Below are 23,858 nucleotides of genomic sequence, written 5' to 3' on the forward strand. Positions count from 1 at the left end.
TGTAGGAGGAGTTTAATCACAGAATGACTTGTGACTGTGGCAGGCACAGGTACAGTAGTTAATCAGTTTCAGACTCCTGATTAATTTCATACATATCTCTTTTAGAAATTAAATATTTGTGACTCTAGCCTTGCATGGTGCCTGGTATATATTAAGGGTTCCATACATATTTATTAAATTGAAATGAAACTGTTAATGAAAAATAATAAAAGTTCAATAGAGCAGAAAAGAAAAGAATGAGATAAAATACTTTAGGTTAAAAGAAAGAATTAAATATTTACCTTATCTTTCCTATATTTACTATATATCAGGGTAACCAAGTAAGGAACCCAAATTAATGAAAGAAAGTTCTTCTTTGTAAAAAATTCTAACGAATAAATGTTGAAGAAATGCAAACCTTATAAAACCACCATTTTGTCATCCCTAATGGAATAGCAAATTCTGAAGTGATCATAAATAAATGAAACCATTAGAGAAAGGTTGATGAAGACATTTTCAACCAAGAAATAAGGCTGGCAGCACTAATCACTGTTAACATCACTACAAGGGAATAACCAGATAATGTCCTACCTGATGTGATATAGTATGAAGTACACACAGTCACTTGTGAAGTGTTCTTAAAAAAATGAATCTGAAATATTCAGCTATGGAGAGTATTAACTATGAAGGAACAAGTTAATTAGCAGCACAAAGAGGCAAATGGAATAACCCAGAAAGTGGCATATTCTAAAGGATAGTGAACACAGCTTCTTTCAGAAGTCAATGGTATAAATAAAATAAAAGGGAGGGGGGACTTAACTACTATGAAAGAGACTTGTAACACATAATAACCATATGTAATGTTTATACCTTATATGGATCCTGATTGAAACAAAACCATGTCAGAAGCACTTGATTGTGGAATAGGGATTACACAATACCAGGCAATTACTGTTAACGTTATTAGTTGTGCTGTACAAAAGAAAGCCATGATTTTTAGGGATAAATGCCAAACTAAGAAGGGATGAAATGGTAGGATATCTGAAGTTTGTTTACGATAATTCAGCCAAAAGAGAAAGAAAGTGAAAACTCAAGAGTACAGATGAAAAAAAGATCACAAAGTTTTGATAATTGTTGAATTAGAATGATGGCTATACAGAACTCTACTGCATAGTCTCTGTACTTTATTGTATGATTAACACTTTCATAACAATTTCTTAAATATAAAAGTAATTTAGGGAACCCATAGTGTAAGCAAACAGATCAATAACTTTAATGCTCTGAACAACATTATTTCCAAAACAGAAAGAACAAAGGCAAATCCTAATCAAAGTAGCTTAAACCTAAACTTCCTCAATTCAGCAAATAAAATACACTATCTTTAAAAACATCCAATTTGAAACTAATGTTCTGGCTCATCACATAACCCTGATAGGGGAAAAATAAGCAAATTTTATCCTTGTAAATGGAAAAGACAATCTTTCAAAATTGGTCCATTTTCTACTCAATACATTGAGATACTTTCTGCTATCTACACTTAATGAAGAGAGAAAATAAGTTGAGACTTCACTGTATGTATACTTTTGGAGAAAACTAAAAGAAATTACATATTATAGTACAATGCATGCAAACAAATGAGATAACAGAATGGATGAAACATATTTCTGCTTATGTTTCAGTATGCATAACAAAAACAAAGTAATATGAAGTCACAATAGTTTTAATAAAATGAGTAAAATTTTCTGAATATTTAGAAATAATTAAGATTTCTTACTTTTAGGTATATATAGCTAAACTTCTCTAAATTATGTATTTAATTGATGTCAATCTAAAGGATTTCCATATATATGTATACAACTCTCTGTTGCATATAATGCTTGAAAGTCACACAGATAACCAAATCTCTGTATATCAAAATATAAGTCACTGTGAACTTCTTTAAATTGATACTTCCTCCTGTATTTCTTATCTCCAATAATGATGCCCCTATAAATATAACATTTCCATTGTCTCTGCTTCCTTAACGCTCTACTCAATGCATTTAGTCATAAAGATCTTTTGATTTATTTCACAAATCTGACCTTAACTCTCCACCATCTTACACAAGGCTTTCATATCTTCTCACTGGATTGCTGCGATAGCCATTTAACATTTATCTTCACTAACAGAAGAAAGACAATAATAAAATAATGAGAAAAAATTAATTTAAAACAGAAAACAAAACACTGAATAAAATCAAAAACTGTTTTTTAAGACCAGTAAAATTTATAAATGTTCAGCCAGTTGGACAGAACAAAAGAGAGAAGACACAAAATATAAATATTAAGGATGAGAGATAGGAAAAATCAGTTCAGATTTAACAGACATAAAAAGGATAATAATAGACTTGCAAAAACAACTACATGATGGAGAAATTTCACTACTTAGATTAAATGGAAAATTTCCTTGAATATACAAACTACAAAAATCTAAACTGGACAAATAGGTAAACTAAACAGCCCTATATCTAATGAAGAATTAACATTTTTAGTTTAAAAACCTCCTACAATAAAACTCCAAGCCCAGATGATTTTTCCAGTAAGTTCTATCAAAAACTCAGAAAAGAAAATGTCAAATTTTATAAAAACTCTTTTGGCAAATCATACCGGAGGAAATACTGTCTAACTCATTTTATAAAGCCATCATTGCATTGATATAAAAATCAGATAAAGACACCATAAGAAAATAAAACCATACAGCAATATTCTCCTAAACACAAATGCAAAAATACTTAACAAAATTTTATGAATAAAATATAATAATATGTAGGAAAGATTATACATCAAGACTATGTGGAGATTGTTCCAGGAATGCAAGGTTGGTTTAAAGTTCAACATTCCTTAGTATAATTCACCATACTGATGGTTGAAAAGCAAAATTGTGTGATTACCCTATTATGAGCAGAAAAGGTATTTGACAAAATTCAACACCCTTTCATGATAAAAACTTTCAGAATAATAAGGATGGAACAGAACTTCCTCAACTTGATAAAGAATTATTCATGAAAAACATTTAGTTAACATGATATTCAATGGTAAAAGTCTGTATGCTTTCCCTGTGAGATTAGGAATAAGGCAAGCATGTCTGCTCTTCACTAATTTTAGTCAACATTGTCCTGAAGATTTTAGCTAGAGCAATAAGGCAAGAAAAATAATAAAATGCATCCAAATTGGAAAGATATAAGTAAAACCATCTTTATTTTAGACAAGAATATGATGTATTTAAATAATCATAAGGAATCTACAAAAAGGTAAATTTAGGAAGGCTGAAGATATATATTTGTGTATCTATGTACTACTAACAAAGAATGGGAAATTGGAATTAAAAATACCATTTAAGATAGTAATAAAAATATTTAGAAACCAATTAACAAAGAATATGCAACACCTTTTCACTAAAGTAAAAAATTAAATAAGACCTTAATGCATGTACATACCATGTTCATGGATTATAAAATTCTATATTGCTGTTTTCATTTCTCCCCAATAGATTTATATATTTAATGCAATATCAATCAAAAGTCCAGCAGACATTTTTCTTGTAGAAATTGATGAACTGATACAAATTTAAATGGAATTGCAAAGGAGCTAGAAGAGCCAAACAATTTTCAAAAATATAAATGAAGTTGAAAAATTTTACTATAATATTTCAAGATATGTTAGAAAATGATAGTCACGAAGACGTGCAGTACTGGTGTAATTACGGATATATAGATCAATGGAACAGAATACAAAGAACTTCAGAATTAACCTCTTACATATATAGTCAATTGAGTTTTCACCAAAGTGCCAAAGCAATTCAATGAGGAAAGAATAATTTTCAACAAGTAGAGATAAAAAATAGATAACCATATGAAAATGATCCCAAAGAAAGTTAAACTTGATTATCACACCAGTTAACAAGTAAAAATTAGCTTGAAATGAATTATAGACTTAAATGTAAGATGTCTAGAAGAAAACTATGGTGTTGCAAACTGACTGCAGATTTCAAGGATTTCTAAAATATAAATTTTTAAAAGCTTAAACTATAAAAGAAACCGATCAAACAATTGGACTATTCCATCAAAATTTAAAAAATGTACAATAACTACGTTCTTCAGAAGGCACTAGTAAGATAATGGAAAAGAAAGTTACAAACTAGAAGCATATATTGCAACATTTATTTCTGATGACAGAGCTTTATCTAGTACAGACCTTTACAACTCAACAATAATAAGATAAACATCCTAATTTGGAAATGGGAAAATGATTTTAACAGAAATTTCACCAAAGAAGATATATGAATTTCAAATATGCAGATAAAAATACGGTCAGCATCACTAGGATTCAGAAAGTGCAAATCAAAATCATAGTTAGATCATATATGCCTATTAGGATAGGTAAAACTAAAAGATTTATCAAACCAATTGTTGGTATAGTACAGCCACTTTGGAAAGCAGTTTGGCAGTTTTAATATTAAATACATACTTACCACATAACTCAAGAGAAATAAAAGAGTATGTCTATAGAAAGACTCGTAAACAAATATTTATAGCAACCTAATCTTGAAAAAATATAAATTTTAACAGATGAATGAACATATTGTGGTATATACGTACAAGGGAATACTACTCAAAAATAAAAAGAAACATACAGTAACATGGGTGAATCTCAAAATAGTTGTAATGAATCAAAGCAGCTGGACAAAAGAATGGGGAGAATCTATGAATACATTTACACATAATGATAACATTTCCAAACTAATTCATAGTACTAGAAAGTAGATCAGGGGATGGTGGAGGAGTAGATGAATTATAAAAGTGGATGAACTATTGGGGTAATGGCTATCTTCATTATTTTGAAAATAGTGATAATTTTGGGGTTAAATACATATGCCAGAACTATTCAAATTATACTATTTAAGTACATGAAATTTTATTATATTCAATTATACCTCAATAAACCTGTTAGAAAGAGAGAGAAAGAGAAAGAGAGACAGAAACTGAGACCTAAATCTGAAAGTACTCTGCTTAATATTATTTAGTTTTAATGAAATATTGAAATTTCTAAAACATCTAAAATTCATTATAATTTTAAAAATTGAGAAAATATTATTCAAATAAATACTGTATTTCACTAATAAATCAACAACATGGGAACAGACAGAACAGATATTGACTACATGTATAAATTTACTTGAATTTATTAATTCATTCAACAAATATGTATGCCTGAATATACATTAGTCAACAAAATAGAAGTCTTTTCCCTCGTGCTTATATTCTACTGTTACTGTTAACTTGTTATCAAATTTGAATAAGCAAAAGCCTACAATGATTTCTCAAACTCATGATAACCATAAGAACTTCACTAAATGATCTGAATCAATAATTATGCATTACATTGAAAGATATTTTAAAATGTCCCATGTTTTAAAATCATTAAATTCACTTGCCTTTGCCTCTAAAACAAAACCCAAGCTACTTTTAACATGTCCTTCACATATTGATCTGGGCCTTCATTGTTAGTGACCATAAGATACAATAACAGGGATTGTTTATTAATATTGCAGATTTCTGTGTCAATTTCAGGTTTTCTGAATCCATAGATTTGGGATGGGGCTCAAGATCTGCAAATCCAACTAGTAGTCCATGTGATCTTTACCCTAGTGGTCTGGAATTTTTACTTTGTGAAATCCTGCATTAGTTTAAGTAACCAAGGAGATGATTAATGAAGCATAAATGTGACGATACAGTATTCAAACGAAGAAACAGATACAAATGAAAATCTCACCACATTATACGAATGCAACATTGGCCACCAGGACCCCATCTCAGTCTCCAGATGAGTTCACTTAAAGCATTTATTAAATTAAATGAGAAATTAAATTGAATGATCTTCAGTATGCAAAAAAAGCTTTACAGTATCCTTAAAATCTGTCCAAACACAATAAAAAATAATGGATTCCAAATAGAGGAAGGCATTTACGTTTTTCAGGGACAAGTTTTCAAAGGAAAAAAGTGGACTTAAACTCTGACATTAAAAACAAAATTAAAACCCAAACCAAAAACAATTCTCTCCCCATATGTCATTGCTAATTTTTATAACTTAGTAGGCTTAATTTAGTTCATAATTATAAATATATTTTTGCCATAAATATTATTTATTCCAGTTCCTTTACTACAGCTACATATAATCAACTAAAATCTTTGTCTATATTTTGAGGTACATGACTAAAAATAAATCAAGGATATTTTAATTTCTTCCATGATGTTATAATGTATTTTACTGGTCATATCCTGATTGAAGATACTTGGTAAACATAAGAAATTTCTTTGATTATTAAAGCCAAAGTTTCTTCATAGAACTGAATTTGTGTTTCTCAGCAGATGTTTGTTTTCATCCAGCATCCACCTATAAAATGGCCTATCCCAGTCCAAGGACACAGTCTTGAAACAAGTTGTCAGTCTCCCAATCTTTCAGAAATCTACTCTGTCCTCAAGAAAGGTCCAAAGAGGAAATAAGAAAACAATTCTATTCCACAAGTTGTCAGAGACCTGAGAAGTACTTCTCAGGACCCATGATGAGATGATGACATGTTATAGATTAAGAGAAGATCTTCTAGTCCTAACAGAAGAGAATAAAAGAGCAAAGTCTGTACAGAGATTGAAACACTAAGGCCTTCAGGAAGAAAAGGTGGATATAAGAATTAGGTTTGGGGAAAAAGGGAGAAGAAAGTGAAAGGGCAAACTTAATGTAATGATGATTGTATACCAAAAATAGGACCACTTTCTCCACAATTAGGAATTGGGGGACTGTTGAAAATGGGTGGTGAACAGTAAGCAGAAGAGGATGAAGATTGAAATACTTAAATGTATTTCTTCTTTAATTGAAATTTTAATTGGAGTCAACATAAACAATGACCCTGATAGTCTTGACCAGTATAGAGGATAAGAATACCAAACACATTTATCCGTAGTAAGTCTGAGTCTACTTCACTGTTCTACTTTACTGTTTGTCTATTGCTGCTATCTTTGCTACCCAAAACATTTCAGGTCTAACTAATATTGTCAAGACAATCCTCTTCATTAACCAGATTGCAAGTGCCTAGCTGGTAGTCTGATGTTATATTTGCTTTTATGGTCTTTAATATGTGGGTGTAAAATAAAATCTAAATATGCAATATTAAAGTTGGATTGGATCTTGGAAATCATCTAATAATTACACCTTTATTTTAGTTGGGAGGGAACTGAGACCCAAGGATATTAGATAATTTGCCTAAGGTCACATAGCTAGTGGTATTTTGATAAAATGAGGATTTTTACAGTCTCTTCTAGAACAGTCATGAATTTTAATTCATCTATATTGTCTTAGAGGCATGAACTTTAGATTATAATTTGTGAAAATTGACTTGCCTTATTAAATATTTTATTAAATTTGTTAAATCAATATGCATAGCTATTTTGAAAGCAGCTTTTGTGCCAAATGTTTATTATTAAAAAGCCACAATGCAATATGTTTAATACTAGCTCTTCAAAATTATTTTTAGTTTTGGGGGAGTGCACTTTTTTTTCTTTTGAGACAATGGTATAGTTATGAAAGGATCCAGATGAAAAGTTTTACATTACATAAAAATCAAATATTGGAAAATATTTTTCTCTATATCCACAGATTCATACTCCATGGAGCTCAAATTAAAAATTTATAATATCATTTAATTGATATTTACTGATAAAAGTTGAAAAATACCATTTTCTATAGCTTAATTATGGAAAAGTTTATTATTGTCATCAGAGTATGTTGCACTTAAAATATGTATTATTTTAACTTCAGTGGAATAAAATCCATTCATTTCCAAAACATTGTACTTACTGATTCAGGACAGGTGTGTAGGCAGTTTTATCCTCATCAATAATAGTGACCATCAGTGTAATAAGTTGGGGCCAAAAATCCAAATTCTTGGTGGTTGGTCCCTGATCTTCACGAGGAATGTCCTGTTTCTTACTCTGCTCACAAATTCACACAACATGCAAAAGAAAGCGTTAAATGGGATGACTTTAGTTAGATGTCACTGTCAAATAGAATATCAAAGAAAAATGATTATCGAAATGAAACTTTTAGATTACGGGAGTTAAAGCTGTTAAACTCAGGTTTCTTTTCTTCATTGAATGGCATCCCACAGAATAAACTCACAGTGGCCAGGCTTGTATTTCCAATCACTTTTTAAATTTTGGTTTAACTTCCATTGCTTTTTTTATTGTTGTTGTTGTTCTGGATTGGAGGTTTTTCCTCCCTCTGATGATTATAGTTCTGACCTTAAGAATTGTTATTATAGAAAGTATGCCTTTAATGTGGCTTCTTACAAGGATGAAAATTGAATTTTGTGTGTGCAAAGGTGTGTGTTTGTGTGTGTGTGGGCAAGTGTGTGTGCATAAAATTTATCTTGTCTAAATATTTTGCTCAAAGTTACAACAGTAGTAAGTATGCAGAACCGACAGCTGCCTGGTTGCAAACTCAGTACTGTTAAATCCCACAATACATATGCAACATTAATGACTTAAACTCTCCCTTCTTACGCACAAATGTATCTAGATAACCAAAATTTTGTGTTTGCCTTTTTCTCTTTTTTCCTTTTTTAAAAACATCTTGGAATCTTTCTCAATTTACCACTCTCCTCAAAATCTTCAACTCTCCTTCTAGAAAGCAGAATGTGACACAGGATGATCTAGATTTACTTTGAGGTTAACAGAGTACAATAACAATCTTGAATGTTTCACATATGAATTTCATACTCAACATATGCAATTCTTTACATCATATAGATAAGTTAATTTGGTCATTTATTTTGGTGGGTGTTTCTTTAGAGCACGTCTTTTACATTTATTTGTTAAAATTGGGTTAAAAAAATAGGCAGAGATAAATTTTCACTTAAGCGTATGGAAATTTTTGCTAAATCCTTTACAAGCTTATAGGCACAGGATATTTGAACATCAACTTATGGCTCCGGAAACTCAAAGACTCTGGTGTAAAATGAGTATTAGATTTTATTTGGCACAAACTATTGCCATATCCAATTGCCATATCTTCTGCTGTGATCAGGTCAGCCACTCTCTCAGTTGAATGGTTGTATATGTATATTTTCCAGTGCAAATCATGATATGTAACCATATTCTGTTGAGTTGTCATTTAATTACTATTGTCACTTAACTTAAAAGACAGCCCTATAGTGAACTCACTTAGTACTAGAGACCTCTCTTCTTAGACTATAATATACTTTTAAGAGCATATACTTCCCTAGGGCACATCCAAGAGTCGTTGATTTACATTTATGTTTGAAATGCAGCAGATGTTAAAACTTGCAGAACTAAATTAAAATAGTAAAAACATTAGTGGCTGACATAAAATACTTCAAATGTCCAGAATGAATTATAAGCAGTCTCCAAAAGATCTTAAGAAGTATGTATATGTGATCCCCGAACACAACTTGAAAGTTCTTGGCAAGCTTCCTCTTTTAATTCCTGGGTTATGTCATCAACTTTAGGAAGTAATGGGCAGTAATGCAGGCTTACAAATATCAAGCTTTGCTGCCTTTTAAGTTAGAACTTTTATTAAAATTTATTTTTATTTTGTGACCAGGATTTTGTTATCACCACAATAATGTAATTATTTGTGCATTATATTAAGCTCAATAGATTTCTAAAGGATTTAGAAATCCAGATAACCTGGTGAGTTGTGAAGGTTATAAATGAAACTACTTCCGATGGCCACAGTGGGGAGATATTTGGTATTAGAACAGTATCATTAATTATCATCATATGTACATAGCCAAACTATATGTCTTACAGGTTTTAAGTAATGTGATTAAATGAAATAAAATTATTATTCATGATATGTGTAACGTCACAGTCACTTCTCATCATTTTGCTAAGAGTGACATGGAAAAGAGGAGAGACAGAAGTAGTTGAAATATGCATTCATTCCCAAATCCCTTACCTGTCGCAAATTGTACTTCCATCACTCTTTTCTATGACACCAGAAGATTACTGATGATGCTGTTTTTCACATCATGCTATGTTTGTTGCATTAGAATAAATTAAACTTGATGTTGAATCATTAAGTTTTTACATAGCACACAATACTATCATAAACCAGGCTTACCCTACTTTAATAGCACATTGTAAGAGACTGCATGCTTAAGGGATAAGGTCTAATCTGATGTATTATAAATTTCTTAAGAATTAAGTTTATCTATGTAAAACTTTTTAATATACCCTAGAAATCTAATAGGGCATTTAACCTTATGATTGGAAAAATTAAGGTTATGATAGTAGAAATTAAGAAAAGCTCATAATAAGTGTATTCATACTGACTGAAACATTACTATGAATAATGTTATGAAATAACAATTTGTTATATCAAGAAAATATGGTAATTATAAATCATTTAATAATAAATAAAAATATATTCATTAAAATATGACCCAGTAAATCAATCATAATTATAGTGATTATTATAATAGTGACTAAAATTATTTTGTTAATAGATTATTGAAGAAACAGACTTTAAAGAAAATCTGTAAGGGTATAATGGGGAGGTAATTCCTGAAAGTGGAAAGTTGCCAGGTTATAGGATTATCTGAAGAAAGTTCCAACAGTCATGTTTACAAAGGATATTTCATTACAGAAAAGCATATACAGAAAAGCTTTTACAGACAAGCTGATGGGATGTATATTACACTTTCATGATATCAGATAAGAAAATATATTTCATCAAGAAGAGATCAATATATAGAAAGAGCCATTACATGCAAAAGAAAGTATTGAAATAACAAATGATATCTTCAAGTTAGTGGAACTTATACAATACTTTAAAAACTGTTATAAAATATTTCTGTGGCATTCAATGTATTCATTCAATAAACATGTAACTATGAAATGCTGCTTCTAAGGAGCTGACAAGACTAGGGTTGGGAGGAGACATTTGGTAGAAAAATGCAAAGACGGGCCGGGCGCAGTGGCTCATGCTTGTAATCCCAGCACTTTGGGAGGCTGAGGTGGGTGGATCACCTGAAGTCAGGAGCTGGAGACCAGCCTAGCCAACATAGGGAAACTCCAGCTCTGCTAAAAATGCAGAAACTAGCTGGGCATGGTGGCACGTGCCTGTAGTCCTGGCTACCTGGGAGGCTGAGGCAGGAGAATTGCTGGAACCTGAGAGGTGGCAGTTACAGTGAGCCAGGAGAGCGCCACTGCACTCCAGCCCGGACAACAGAGCAAGATTCCATCACAGAAAAAAAAAAAAAAAAAAAAAGAAAAGAAAAGAAAGAAAAGAAAAGAAAAATGCAAAGACAGGCTATGTAAACACAAAAAACACATGACAGATGCCTACTATATTTGAATAATTACTAGTAAAATGGGCTATAACAGCTTTTGATGAAGTGTGCTTCTCTAACATTTCTTCTACTCTATGTTAGTATCGCGTACTTACACACACAAGGGCCAGGGCTCAACCAACTTAAAAATTTTTGCTTAAACAAAGTTAAATACGTTATTTTCAGATTTCCTGAAGCCTTTAATATGCTACTATGCATGGTGATTCTCTAAGATTGTGGCTCTCCAACTTAGGAGTATATCAGCATCGCTGGGAAAGCTCACAAGCACAGACAGGTTGCTAGGTCCTGGGACCCATCGTTCCTGATTCATTAGGTCTAGGGTAAAGCTTGAAAATGTGTATTGAGAATGACCTTTCAAGTAATTCTGGTGCTTCTGCTCCAGGAACCAACTTGAGAACCACTTCTCTCAGGGGTAATACTAAAGCATTAGCTTCTCAAATGGATTTGAACTTGGTAAAGCCCTCCATTCCCTTCCTGTTCCCCCAGCTCATCGTGCCAGACTTTTCACAGAGTAAATGTTTTTCTGAACACACTTTGGGAAATAAAATACAACAGAGATAAATGCAGGGGTCAAATCATGAAAAGTTTTGTGTGTTATGTCAAGGAGTTTGCATTTAAACCAAATATGATAAGGACCATTAAAAGATTTTAAACATAGGAGTACTTGGTTACATTTGTGTTCTAAATGATTTGGCAGTTTACTTATTAACTTAAAGAGTTAATAAATAAAATTGTTGGAACTTATTGACTAATGGGTAAGAAGGAAAAGAGAAAAGGAGGAATCTAGAAGATAATTAGGTAGACCTGTCTGAAGTTTCAAAGGCATTCTGAAACCTGTTGATGTAGATTTAAAAAATTCCAGTATATATGTGGCAGCTGAAATTATGGAATAAATAAGATTGCTCAAAAAGAGAGAGATAAATATGTGACCACAGACAAAACCTTAGAGAAAAAGTCTAAAAAACAATAAGAACAAAAATTTTAAGAGACATAGGTAAAGGAGAGAGGCCCCTGTTGAAACAGAAGAGAATGAGATCCAGAGTCTATCTGGAATAATTAGCTTCAAGCACAAATAAGAATGTGACTTGCTATGAGATAATAAAAAAATCTTGCAGATAAGCCTTGGTGGTGGTGAGAAAAGTTAGCTAGGAATTTCCTTCTTGAGAGAAGAAGTGGTGCACAGTGTACTGGAGGAGTAGTAAAAGTCTGAAATTGCACCTGTGAGTCATGAGAGACAGCCTCGAGTTGGACCCCTAGTGGCATTGCCAAGCAGTGTGGGGTGGCTCTCTGAACTTGTAGTGACACTATGCTGGACCATTAGGAGTTTTTTCCAGTATTGAATGTAGAAGCCTAAAAGCCAGAACGTTGGATGTGCTTCTGGAGTATACAATAGAAACAGGAAAAGAGAATGAGATTTAAATATTTGATGAGAATTACTGAAGTGCTAGATCAAATATATATTTTGGTCTGGAGGAGGGAAGGAAAAGAAGGAAGGGAAGGTGAAGAAACAGATCTAGAGGAAACAAGGAGTGAAAAAGGCAGAAGAACAGGAAATTGAGGTCAGTAGGATATTTGTGTTTAGTCATTCAGCTCATGGGAAAGGGAATCAAGAATGGGGATTAGGTGAAAGACTCTAGAAATGAGGAGGTCTAGAAGAGGCCAAAGGGACTGTGGTATTTCTGGACAGAACTTAAAGAATGTGTGTGCTCGTGTGTGTGTGTATAAGAAGGTGACTTTTGCAATGTGCATAGCAAGGTACCTATAGTCAAGGCAGCTAAGCAATGATTAAAAGTCTTAGCAACAAGATTTGCTGATGCCAAGAATTTGAATAATCAGGACAGGGTAGATACAAAGAAACAAAAAAAGAAAACGAGATAGATGTAACTCTGAAAATTTTACAAGAGGGAAGCTTTAAAATGTCATAAATATGTAGCAAGATAAAATAATATTAAATCATTAACTAGATAGCTCTCATATGATGTGTTTGCAACTTCTTCTGATCACAAATTGATTGTTAACCTATTCATAATTCTGAGATAAGGAAATGTTAGCTATAGAAGTAGATAGGTGGCCGGGCGCGGTGGCTCAAGCCTGTAATCCCAGCACTTTGGGAGGCCAAGACGGGCGGATCAGGAGATTGAGACCATCCTGGCTAACACGGTGAAACCCCGTCTCTACTAAAAAATACAAAAAACTAGCCGGGCGAGGTGGCGGGCGCCTGTAGTCCCAGCTACTCGGGAGGCTGAGGCAGGAGAATGGCGTGAACCCGAAAGGCAGAGCTTGCAGTGAGCTGAGATCTGGCCACTGCACTCCAGTTTGGGCGACAGAGCGAGACTCCGTCTCAAAAAAAAAAAAAAAAAAAAAAAAGAAGTAGATAGGTTAGAAAAATGGGCCCTCTCTCATTAGTTTTGAGGGAGGAGACCAGCAGGACTTGTTCTCCAAATCCGTGGGGTTATGATCCCACTGATGAAAACAGGATCTGATCAAAACATGATGTAGTAAAGAAACCAGCTAAAATCAAAACGGGGATGAAAGCAACCTCTAGTTGCCCTCATTGTTAATTATACACTAATTATAATGCGTTAGCATGCTAAAGGACACTCCCAGTAGCACATGACAGTTTACAAATGCCACAGCAATGCCCGGAAGTTACCTTATATGGTTTAAAGCAGAGAAACTCTCAGTTCCAGGAACTCCACATCCCTTTTCTAGAAAATTATTTACCATATAATTAAGGAGTAGCTACAAATCTAGCTAACTGGTGCTAGATCCACAAGTGTTACTTTGCCTGTGGGGTAGCCCTGCTTTGTCATGGAGCAGCCATTTTCCTGTACTCTGTTGCGCTAATAAACTTGCTTTGCTTTCTCTTTACTCTGTTGGCTCATTTTTGAATCCTTTCCTGCATGATGCCAAGAACCCTTCTTGGCTGGGTCCCAATATTGGGGTTCACCTGCATCAGTTTAGAAGTAGAGCCTAAAGTTTCAGATACCCAGGGGATCAAGGATCCTTGTGAAGAGCAATGTGGACAGTTTATAAGCTAGGAAAATAGAGGGCAATTTTCCTATTCTACATTTAGACAGGATTGAGAAAGAGAATTTCTCCAAGTGCTCTTCCCCTAGCTCAAGGTACCCGACTGAGACATTCCTGACATCATTGGAGCCACATGCCTTACTTCTCTCTTCCAGATACCGCTGCCTTCACCTTACTGCCTAATGCTACCTCCACTACTTCCAAAAACAGCAACAGGCATCTTTTCAACTCATTCCAATTCAATTCTCATTAAAAAAAACTGTTAGCCATTGAAGACTGAACTTACAAATGAATAATGTCTAGACCATATCTGATAGAACTCTGGCCCACAATCTCTGCGTCAACAAGTCCAGGAGGCCAAACCACAACCTTTGCAGCAACTGACCTGGAATAGTAAGGATTTGGTCAATGGCTGCCAGCTTCCTTATATTTTTCCCTAATTTTCAACTAAGAACCAACAAGAGAAAGCCAAATACACTCCCTAAACAAATCACACAGGATATGTCACTTCCATTTAACTGACTCCTAGTTTTCCCATGCTAACATACTCCAAACACATCACACCTGAGGTCTTCCATGTTTTTTATTATAAGGCTTTTCCACTTCCCTGCCTGACTTTGAATCTCTGCCAAGTGCTAGTGATGGTAGCTGACTTTATTGCTAGAGCAATGTCTGAATAAATAAACTGTCTATTCTCACTTGGATGTTCTTCATTTATTTCCAAATAAATATTAAAGTCAAATACCATTATCATCATTTTAGAGATAAATAAACTGAGGGTTATCTTAATTTCCACATCCTCTTAACTGAAAATAACACAAGTTAGTGGCCTCAGTTCTTTTCTCTTTAGCCTCAATTCCAAGACCTGGTTGAGTTTATAGACACAGATAGCAACCATCACCTCACATTAATAATATGGAGCTAATTTTTATTTTGTGTTATATATCTTGAATGGGAAGAAGTTTTCAGAGAACAAAATGATTGATACCTGTGTTAAATGCCTTTGCACTTCCTGAGTTCTCAAATGTCACAACTCCTGAGCACTCATTTGCAGTCTGAGAATTATAGGCACAATCAAGGTCTAGCTGTAAGTTAATTTCCATTTGATTTTCCCCCAGTTTTAGAGCATTCTTTTTTTCTCCTTTTATGGATATATAATAATTTATAAATTTATGGGGTACATGTGAGTGTTCATTGCATGCATAGAACATATAAAGATTAAGCCAGCATATTTGGGGTATACACCATCTTGAGTGATTATGATTTTTATTTGTTGATACCATTTCAAGTCCTGTCCTCCAGTTACTTTGAAATGTGCGCAATATTATTGCTAAGTATAGTAACTCTAGTCTGCTCTCAAACATTATAACTTATTTCTTGTATCTAACTATATTTTTATATCCATAACCAACCCCTCTTCATCCTGCCCCCCTCCAACCCTGGCCACAACCCACCCTTCCCAGTCTCTGGTATCTATCATTCTATTCTCTATTTCCATGATATCAAGTTTATTAGCTCCCACGTATAAATGAGAATATATGGTATTTGTCTTTCTGTGCCTGGCTTATTGTACTTAATATAATGACCTCTCCAGTTCCACCCACATGATTGCAAATGACATGATTTCATTATTTTTATGGTCAAGTAGTATTCTATTATGAATATATACCATATTTTCTTTATCGGTTGTTCCCTTGATAAGACTTAGGTTTATTTCATATCTTTCCATAGTACTGAAGGACTTCCAGTACCACGTTCAATGGAAGTGGTGAAAGTGGCCATCTTTCACCGTGGGCACTTAGGTTGATTCCATATCTTTCCACTATTCTTTGTGAATAATGCTGCAATAAACACATGAGTACATATTTCCCAGTAGTGGGATTGCTATATTCTATGGTAATTCTGTTTTCCATAGTAGTTGTACTAATTTATACTCTCACCAACAGTGTGTAATAGTTCCCTTTTCCTCACGTCCTTGCCATCATCTGGCATTTTTTGTCTTTTTTTTTTTTTTTTTTTTTTTTTGAGGCGGAGTCTCGCTTTGTCGCCCGGACTGGAGTGCAGTGGCCGGATCTCAGCTCACTGCAAGCTCCGCCTCCCGGGTTTACGCCATTCTCCTGCCTCAGCCTCCCAAGTAGCTGGGACTACAGGCGCCTGCCACCTCGCCCGGCTAGTTTTTGTATTTTTAGTAGAGACGGGGTTTCACCGTGTTAGCCAGGATGGTCTCGATCTCCTGACCTCGTGATCCGCCCGTCTCGGCCTCCCAAAGTGCTGGATTACAGGCTTGAGCCACCGCGCCCGGCCATTTTTTGTCTTTTAAAAATTATAGCCATTCTAACTGGAATAAAATGATGTCTCATTGTGGTTTTGATTTGCATTTCCCTGATGATTAGTGATATTGTGCATTTTTTATATACCTGTTGAACATCTGTATATCTTCTTTTGGGAAATACCTATTCATATCCTTTGCCCACTTTTTAATATAATTATTATTTTTTACTATCGAGATGTTTGAGTTCCCTGTATATTCCAGATATTAGTGCCTGTAGGATGAATAATGTGCAAATATTTTATTTAATTCAAGAGGATGCCTCTTCACTCTGTTGAGTGTTTCCTTTGTTGTGCAGAAGCTTTTAACTTTACTATGATCTCAATTGTCTATTTTTGGTTTTGTTGCTTATGCTTTTGAGCTGTTAGCCGTAAAATCTTTTCCTAGAAAGATTTTCTGAAGACCAATGTCCTGAAGAATTTTCCCTCTGTTTTCTTCTAGTAGTTTTATAATTTCACGTTTAACATGTAAGTCTTTAACCCATATTGAGTTGCCTTTTGTATATAGTAGAGACAGGGGTCCAGTTTCATTCTTTTGCATATAGTTATACAGTTTCCCCAGCACTATTTCTTGAAGTGCTTTCCCCAATGTATGTTCCTGGAATCTATGTTGAAGATGAGTTGGCTGTAAATATGTGGATTTATTTCTGGGTCCTCTATTTAGTTTCATTGGTCTATGTGTTTACTTTCATACAAATACCATGCTGTCATGGTTACAATAGCTTTGTAATATGTTTTGATGTCAGATAGTATGATGCTTCCAGGTTTGTTATTTATGCTCAGGGTTGCTTTGGCTATTTCAGCTCTTTACTTGTTCCATATGAATTTTAGAATTGTGTATTACATTTCTGTAAAAATAGCATTGGTATTTTGATAGGAATTACATCGAATGCATAGATTGCTTTGGGTAGTATGGTCATTTCAATAATATTAATTCTTCTGATTCATGAATAAGTAATCCCTTTCCATTTGTTTGTGGCTTCTTCAATTCCTTTCATCAGTGTTTTGCAGTTTTCCTTGTAGAGGTCTTTCACTTCCTTGATTAAATTTATTCCTAGGTATTTTTTTGTAGCTATTGAAAATGAGACTGCCTTCTTAATTTCTTTTTTGGCTATGCCATTATTGGCGGATAGAAATGCTGCTGATTTTTGTATGTTGATTTTGTATCCTTCAACTTTACTGACTTTGTTTATAAGTTCTAAGAATTTCCTGGTAGTCTTTTGGATTATCTAGACCTAAGATCATTTCATCCACAAAAAGGGACAGTTTGACTCTTTTCTAATTTTGGTGACTTTTATTTATGTTTCTTGACTGATTTCTCTGGCAAAGACTTCCAGCACCATGTTGCATAGAAGTGGTGAAAGTGGGCATTTTTCACCATTTGTTTCATTTCTTAGAGAAAATGCTTTCAAATTCCTCCCTTCAGTATGATGTTAGCTGTGAGTTTATCATATATGGTATTTATTATTTTGAGGTATGATATTTCTATGCCTAGTTTGCTCAGAGTTGTCTTTTTCTGCATCTATTGTGATAATGCAACGGGTTTTGTCTTTCCTTCTGCTGACATGATGTATCACATTTATTGACCTGAATATGTTGAACTATGCTACCATCCTTTGGGATAAATCTCACTTGATCATGATGCATTATCTTTTTAATGCATATTTGCATTCAGTTTGTTAGTATTTTGTAAGGATTTTTGCATCTATATTTATCAGAGATATTGGTCTATAGCTTTTTTGTGTGTGTCTTTGTCTGGTTTGAGTATTAGGATAATGCTGGCCTCATAGAATGAGTAGGGAGAATTCCCTATTCAATTTTTTGCAATAGTTTAAGAAAAAGTGGTATTCATTCTTCTTTATATGTTTGGTAGAATTCCGCATGGAATCCATCCTGTCCTGAGCTTTTATTTGTTCACAGAATTTCCATTACTGATTCAATGTTGGTCCTCATTATTGGCCTGTTTAGATTTCGTTTCTTCCTCATGGAATTTTGGTAAGATGTATGCTTCCAAGAATCTATTCATTTCCTCTAGGTTTTTCAGTTAGTTAGTGTATAGTTGTTAATAATAATCTCTGGTGATTTTTGTATTTCATAGTATCGGTCATAATGTCTCCTTTTTCATTTCTGATATTGTCTGTTTTGGGCTTCTTGCTTTTTTTCTTGGGTAGTCTAGTTAGCAGTTTATCAAACGTTTAAATCTTTTTGAATAGCCAACTTTTGTATTGGTTTCTTTAGTCTCTATTTTGTTTAGTTCTGCTCTGACCTTTATTATTTCCTTCCTTCTGCTAATTGTGGGTTAGATGTATTCTTGCTTTTCTAGTTGCTTGAAGTGTATCATGAGACTATGTGAAATCTTTCTGAGTTTTTTTTTTTTTTTTCATTGTTGCTTTTGTTTGTTTTTGGGATAGGGTCTCACTCTGTTGCCCATGCTGGAGTGCAATGGCTCGATCTTGGCTCACTGCAGCCTTAACCTTCTGGGCTCAAGTGACACTCCCATCTCAGCCTCCTGAGTAGCTGGGACTACAGCATATGCCACTACACCAGGATACTTTTTGTATGTTTTGTGGAGATGGAGTTTTGCCATGTTGCCCAGGCTTGTCTCAAACTCCTGAGCTTAAGCAATCTGCCCGCCTTTGCCTCCCAAGTCTCACAAAGTGTGAGGACTATAGGAGTGAGCCACTGAGCCCAGCCTCACTTTTTGTCTATGTAGTTGTTTGGTGCTATAAACTTTCCTCTTAGCATTGCTTTTTCTCTGTCCTACAGAAATTAATATTTTGCATTTCCATTTTTCTCTCTCTCAAGAAATGTGTTAATGTAAATCTAAATTTTCCTATTGACCCAATGGTCATTCAGGAGTGTGTTGTTTGTTTTCCAAGTATATGTATAGGTTCCAAAGTCCCTCTTGCTATTGATTTCTAGTTTTACTCACTGTAGTCTGAGAAGATACATTATATGATTTTGATTTTTAAAATATTTTGAAACTTGTGGACTAACATGTGTTTTGCTCTGGATGCTCAGCATCATTTATTATCAGGGAAATGCAAATTAAAACCACAATGAAATATCATCTTTCACTTGTCAGAATGGCTATCATCAGAAAGACAAAAGATAACATGTGCTGGTTAGGATGTAAAGAGAACTCTTACACACTTTTGGTGGGAATGTAAATCAGTACAGCTATTATGGAAAACAGTCTCTTTCTCATAAAACTAAAAACAGAACTACCATGTGATCCAGCTGTACCACTGTATATATATCCAAAAGATATTAAATGCGCATGTCAAAGAGAGAGTGACATGTTCACTGTATTATTATTCACTGTAGCATTATTCACAATAGCCAAGATATGGAATCAACTTAAGTAGCCATCAATGAATAAATGGATAAAAACCATACATATGTATAAACACAGTGGAATCCTATGTAGTCTTAAAGAAAGAAAATCTTGCTACGTGGATGAACTTGGAGAACATTATATTAAGGGGATTAAGCCAGGCACAGAAAGGTAAACATCACGCTCATATATGGAATCTAAAAAAGTTGATCTCATAGAAGTAGACCGTAGAATGGTGTTTAACTGGGGCAGGGATGGTTGGGGTAGGGTTGGGGGTGGGGGCTTAGAGAGCTGTTGATCAAAGGACATACGATTTTAGTTAGAAGGAATAAATTCAAGAGATCTACTGTACAACATGTTTACTACAGTTAACAGTATATTGTATTCTAGAAAAATGCTAAGACAGTAGATATAAATTGTTCTCAGCACAGAAATAATAATTGTGTGAGGCAATGTATCTATTAGCTAGATTGTGTCATTTCACGATGTATATATCCTTCAAAACATCATATTGTGCATGATAAATTCAATCTATCTTTCAATTTAAAAAAATAATAATTTTAAAATCCATACCAAAAATACCTTGAGCAAAGTGTGAATTGCAACTCATACAGAGAATGTAAAAGAAACATATGTGGAATGGAATTGGAGCCAATATTCACAGTTCCTATTGACCATTGTTTTTCTAAGTCTGGTCCATGGATCTTCTACATCAGAACCATGTAAGTTGCCTGATAGAAATACAGTTGATTTTAAAGCCTCTATTGTAGACCTTCTAAATCAGGACAACTGAAAATACGGCCCGCAAATTTGACCTTACATAAATAGCACTGCTCTTATGAAGCCTCATGTTCATAGGAAAAGTTCACTGGTAACTTATAATAAAGTCAGATTAAAAACAGGACTCGCTTTTTAGAAACAACAGTAATACACTTACTTTTGGGTGCCAGTATCAGTCATGGGTTTGCTAGATTTTGTATTCTGTCATGATAATAAAAGATGTATCTATAACCTTCAGACCTGATGAATTTCCAACTACACACAATTCCCTAATTTTAAGAGGAAGTGGAATATTTTATTAGGTATTTATGTAGTATCCTTTCTAGCTGCTGATAGACTTTGATACTAGATCCTATATAAAACATTACTTTTAAAATTGATAGTCACTAAGGGATTACTAGTTTTCTCAAATACCATAATTGACTGTTGCTATTAATAATTGAAAACAAAAAAAACTGATCAACTAGTGGTCTTAAAAGTAATTATCAAAAGCTAGGAATACATTAATTTGGTTAGAAACAAAACTAGGAATTTCCAAATGTTAGAATATTTCAGTTTCATTACATTAAAATATTCAATAATCTTTACAGGGTCCTTTCAGTTGCCATAAGTCAGAGGTATCCCAACATTTAAATTGCCAAAACTGCATTTCAAAGTGTTTGAGCACTCTAAGTGGTTTTTAACATCTCTAAATGGTCCCTTGAATTTGAATAGACTGTACATAGGTAATTAAACTACACACAATTATAAAATATTACAATTCTGAATGTGGAATTTTAAATATATAAATTATGTAACAGCATGGTATAATAGAAAAATAGTAACTGAACATAGGATCAGAAACTTTTACTGTGGTCTCAGCTTACCATTAATTTATTGTATAAATTTGGGCAAAGAATTAATCTCTTCAAACGTTAGATTCCTAATATTGAAATGATAATATATACATATATATTTCTGTATTTCTGATAATTATAGCAAGTGTATGTGTAGAATATATGTAATCTTGTATATTTATTACCAAAATGGGGGAATATTTACATTTAATTAAGTTTATGGTATATGCTCTAGTCATTGATGAGGCCCTTAGGATCCAAGAGACATGCATATGAAAATTTCTTGAATATAAAACACGACCATTTTAATAAACTAATAGCTGCTCCTTTCTCTTTATGTAAATTACATTTGTATTTAAAAAGAAAAATGCAATAGATCATATCTGGCTAGCATTTATTTTCTGCTTCAGATATCACCTCTTTAAAAGCACTGGTAGCGCTTAGAACAAAGATAACAAACTCTGGAGTAACATGATAGCTGATTTCAAATACATGATGGGTTGTTGTACAGAAGACTAGAAGACAACTTGGATTTGTTTCATTTGGTTGAGAAAATAATACTAATACTTGTGAATAAAACGTTCAATAGAGAAGATTTTAGTATAACATAATAAAAATGTTCTAGTATCTGATGTCTCCAAATGTTATAAACCTCCAGGTACATAGGGGCATCTATACATAAAAACATCATTTTTTTCAGGGAATGCTGTACTAAAAAAAATCCCATATTGTATCTAAAAATTGACTACATGCCCTATGAATTTGTTAATATGCATTTCTATTATTATATACTTGTAACTAAATTCACAGATTTGAAAACATAATCCACAAGTGATATGGTCTAAATGTTTGTGCCCTCCCCACGGCCAAATTCATACATTTATACCTGATCACCAATGCAATACTACTAAGAGGTGAGGCCTTCAGGAAGTTGTTAGGTCATCATCGGGCTGGAGCCCTCACTAACGGGATTAGTGTCCTTACAAAAGAGGCCTGAGGGAGCTGGTTGACTCCTTCTGCCATGTGAGGACACAGAAAGACCATGCTATCTATAAGGAACAGAGCCTTAGCAGACAGCAAATCTACTAGTGCCTTCATCTTGGACTTCCTGACCTCAGGAAGAAATTTATTTCTGTGAGAAATAAATTTCTGCTGCTTATAAATTACCCAGTCTAAGGAATTTTCTTGTAACAGTCTGAATGGATTAAGACAAGTTTTCAGTACTTCACAGGCTGTTGATGAAAATATATAGTTACTGTTTAAAATGATGAATAGTTAAAAAATCACATTGTGACAGAGACTGGATAGCTGTTCACTAAACTGTTCCTCCTTTTTCTTGGGTACACACCTAACAAGTGTGGAGGGTTAAGGATAGTTTCAAATTATTTGTCAATTCTTCCTTCAAAAAGTATGTCTGTTTTCCTCCCCTTGAACATGGGTGACTTTGACCAATAGAATATGGCAGAAGTGATCTGTGTCTATTTCCAGGCTGTAGTCTTAAGAAATGCAATTCTCAAAGCTTGTCTCTTGAACATCTGCTCTTAAAATATAGCCATTAAGATGTCTCACATCGTTGTTGGCAGGATTAGTTTCCTTGCTTTTCTAGAATTCAGGAGGGCTTGGTTCTTTAAGACCAGAAGAACAATGAATCTGATCTCAGAAAATACTGAAGTCCTCTTTAAAAGAGCTCACCTGATTAAATCAGACTCACACAAAGTAGTCTTTCTTTTCATTGATTCAATTCAAACATACTAGGGACCTTAATTACATCTATAAAAATCCTTTACCTTTAACATACAAAATAATCTAAATGTGAATTTATATTTGTTGTTTTTGTTTATGGTTTTTGCCATACTCTGTTGGCTAGAAGCAGGTCACAGGTTCAGCCAAGATTCAAGGGAAAAGCATTATACAATAGCATTACTTACTGGTGGTTATTTTAGAATTCTGCCAACCATTACAGGGTTAAATTTATTTTAACACTTCATTCAGAGAAAAATGATATTTAAAAAATACAAGTTTATCTTCTGCATGGTAGATTAGAAATTTTGGATAAAACTCTCATTTGGTACAACTGAGGCACTGACTGAGAGGCTGCAATTTGTAAACTCTATAACCATGTGGAAAACATCCGAGCAATACCTAGTGAAGTCCATTACACA

At 33.7% G+C, this 23,858-nt stretch overlaps 1 protein-coding gene across 2 annotated transcripts in view; it reads right to left on the reverse strand.

Annotated features, from left to right (window-relative positions):
* The window catches only part of UNC13C (unc-13 homolog C), a 670,888-nt gene that overhangs the window by 239,585 nt on the left and 407,445 nt on the right, over positions 1-23,858 (reverse strand). For both annotated transcript variants that reach the window (XR_004431983.1, XM_033190063.1), the window contains exon 18: positions 7,869-8,002. Coding sequence is in view for 1 of the 2 variants with exons in the window: in XM_033190063.1 (XP_033045954.1) it covers positions 7,869-8,002 (134 nt within the window). In the remaining variant the exon portion in view is untranslated. The remainder of the gene's footprint in view (positions 1-7,868; positions 8,003-23,858) is intronic.

Source organism: Trachypithecus francoisi, unplaced genomic scaffold, assembly GCF_009764315.1.
Source record: "Trachypithecus francoisi isolate TF-2019V2 unplaced genomic scaffold, Tfra_2.0 Lachesis_group3, whole genome shotgun sequence".
NCBI lineage: Eukaryota > Metazoa > Chordata > Mammalia > Primates > Cercopithecidae > Trachypithecus > Trachypithecus francoisi.